This window comes from Marmota marmota, unplaced genomic scaffold (assembly GCF_001458135.2).
Source record: "Marmota marmota marmota unplaced genomic scaffold, marMar, whole genome shotgun sequence".
Lineage (NCBI taxonomy): Eukaryota > Metazoa > Chordata > Mammalia > Rodentia > Sciuridae > Marmota > Marmota marmota.
Window position 1 is genome coordinate 24,671,345 of NW_026000026.1, and position 1,984 is coordinate 24,673,328.

The 1,984-nt window shown below is 63.1% G+C and overlaps 1 protein-coding gene across 1 annotated transcript in view; it reads left to right on the forward strand.

Annotated features, from left to right (window-relative positions):
- Sun5 (Sad1 and UNC84 domain containing 5) overlaps nt 1-1,984 on the forward strand; it is a 15,584-nt gene that overhangs the window by 12,510 nt on the left and 1,090 nt on the right. The window contains exons 11-12 of the mRNA XM_015505332.2: nt 1,097-1,264; nt 1,737-1,823. Coding sequence (XP_015360818.1) covers nt 1,097-1,264; nt 1,737-1,823 — 255 coding nt within the window. The remainder of the gene's footprint in view (nt 1-1,096; nt 1,265-1,736; nt 1,824-1,984) is intronic.

The following is a 1,984-nucleotide window of genomic DNA, read 5'->3' on the forward strand; positions in this document are numbered from 1 at the left end:
ATGTGGGGGCGGGGTTAGAGGTGGGGGCGGGGGAGGCAGGCAGCAAGAACAGAGAACAGGGCCCCAGGGGCTGCTGTAGGAGCAGGGCACGGGACAGCTTCCTATGGCACTGGAAAGTCCCCCACCCCGCCCTTGAGACTTCAGGGTCTGAGAACCCTCAAGGCCACCAAGGCTCAAAGAGCCAGCTCGTCGCTGCAGGCCCACAGCTGGCCTCTAGTGAAGGGCAGAGCCAGAGTCCACCCAGCTTCGGCCCCCTGCGCCACAGCCCCTGGATGAGGAGACTCCCCCGGAGAGGGCAGGGGCTTGCTGGGTCACAGAGCAAGCACAGCTCCATTAGCAACCCCCGGCTGAGCATCCCGTCCCCGTGGCCAGCCTTGGGTGGTGCCAAGGCCATGGTGACTTTTCCATGGGTCCCTCAAGGAGCCCAGAGATGTCAGTGCTTGAGACCAGGCTGGGGCAATGGCCTTGCAGGGACAGCGGGCCTCCTGGAGGAGGTAGCCACGGGTGAGCAGGGTTCCTCAGGCAGAGCAGGTGTTAGGGGCCTTCCAGGGAGGAAGCAAGGTGACAGACCAGACCCCGGAGGCTGTAGAGCTCCTGCCCTCAGGCCTTCTGCCCTCTCCAGCTTAAGCCGCTCCCTGCAGCTAGTTCCTGTGGCCCTCAGGGCTGTGGCTGTCCCTCAACTCACTTTCCCCGATTGCTCCTGACCCCCCTTGGTCCCAGCTCCTCAAGAGGCCTTCCCTGACTCCACAGTCCCTGTCCCATCCCCGTCTCAGCATCTACTGTTCCACTTCAGAGCTGGCCACACTGAAAAGCTGCTGAATGAATGCCTTCGCTGTGTGATTTCAGCTGAAATGCTCTCCCTCTCTGAGCCTGTTTCCTCTTCATAGGGTAGAAGATGGTAGTGGTTAAAAGCAAGTGGTCCAGGATCAAATTGCCCAGGCTGCACTCCCAGCTCTGCATGGTCCTGGCCAGTCATTTCCCTGCTCTGCTGCCCGGTTTCCACATCTGTCTAACAGGGATAGTAACTGTGCCTAGCTGTAGAGTGAGGAAGCCCCTGCTGCCCACTCAGCGTAACCCCGTTACCTGCCTCTTCTAGCCCAACATGACACCTGGCAACTGCTGGGCCTTCACAGGTGACCGTGGCCAGGTGACCATCCGGCTGGCCCAGAAGGTCTACCTGTTCAACATCACCCTGCAGCACATCCCCAAATCCATCTCGCTGTCCGGCAGCGTGGACACGGCCCCCAAGGACTTCGTCATCTACGTGAGCGCGCCCCTGCGAGGGGCGAGGCCGAGCTGAAGGGACAGCCTGGCGAGGTGGGGGTGCTCCGGGCCTGCACATCTGGAGGCGCGGGGGGCTGGGGAGGCTCAGGGGGGATGGGGGGTCAGAGCTCGCCTCCGAGGGCAGACGTCCCAGCGCCTCGATTTCCACCGGCTTTTCAGAGCCACCATAGCCTTCAGAGACCACTGTGCCCCCATTTTGTTGAGAAGGTCCAGAGAATTATCAGGAACTGCTCATCCAAATGGGGTCCAGAGAAGGGTCGGGAAACGCCCCAGGCCCTGGGGCCAGTGGCACGGTCAGCAGCTGGCCCTCGGCCTCTGCCTCCCAGGCCCTGGCTCTCTCCTGCTGTCACCTGTGCTGCCCTGGAAAGCTCCGGTCTGGGAGGGGCGCACGCCCAGGCTGGAGGGGAGCACCCCCAAGGCCCCTGTCTGACAGCTCTGGGTTCTGCCCCCAGGGCATGGAGAGCTCCCCCAGGGAGGAGGTGTTCCTGGGAGCCTTCCAGTTCCAGCCAGAAAACACCATCCAGATGTTCCACCTCCAGGTACCTAAGCAAAGCCCTGCAATGGGGATCGCCCAGGGGCCACACGTCATCCCCCTGCGTCCCCGTGAGGTGCTCAGCCACTACTGACCCACTGGACAGGCTGGGCAGCTGAGGCTCAGGGAGCGGCAGCAGGGCCCGGAGTGGGACGGGGGGGGGGGGGA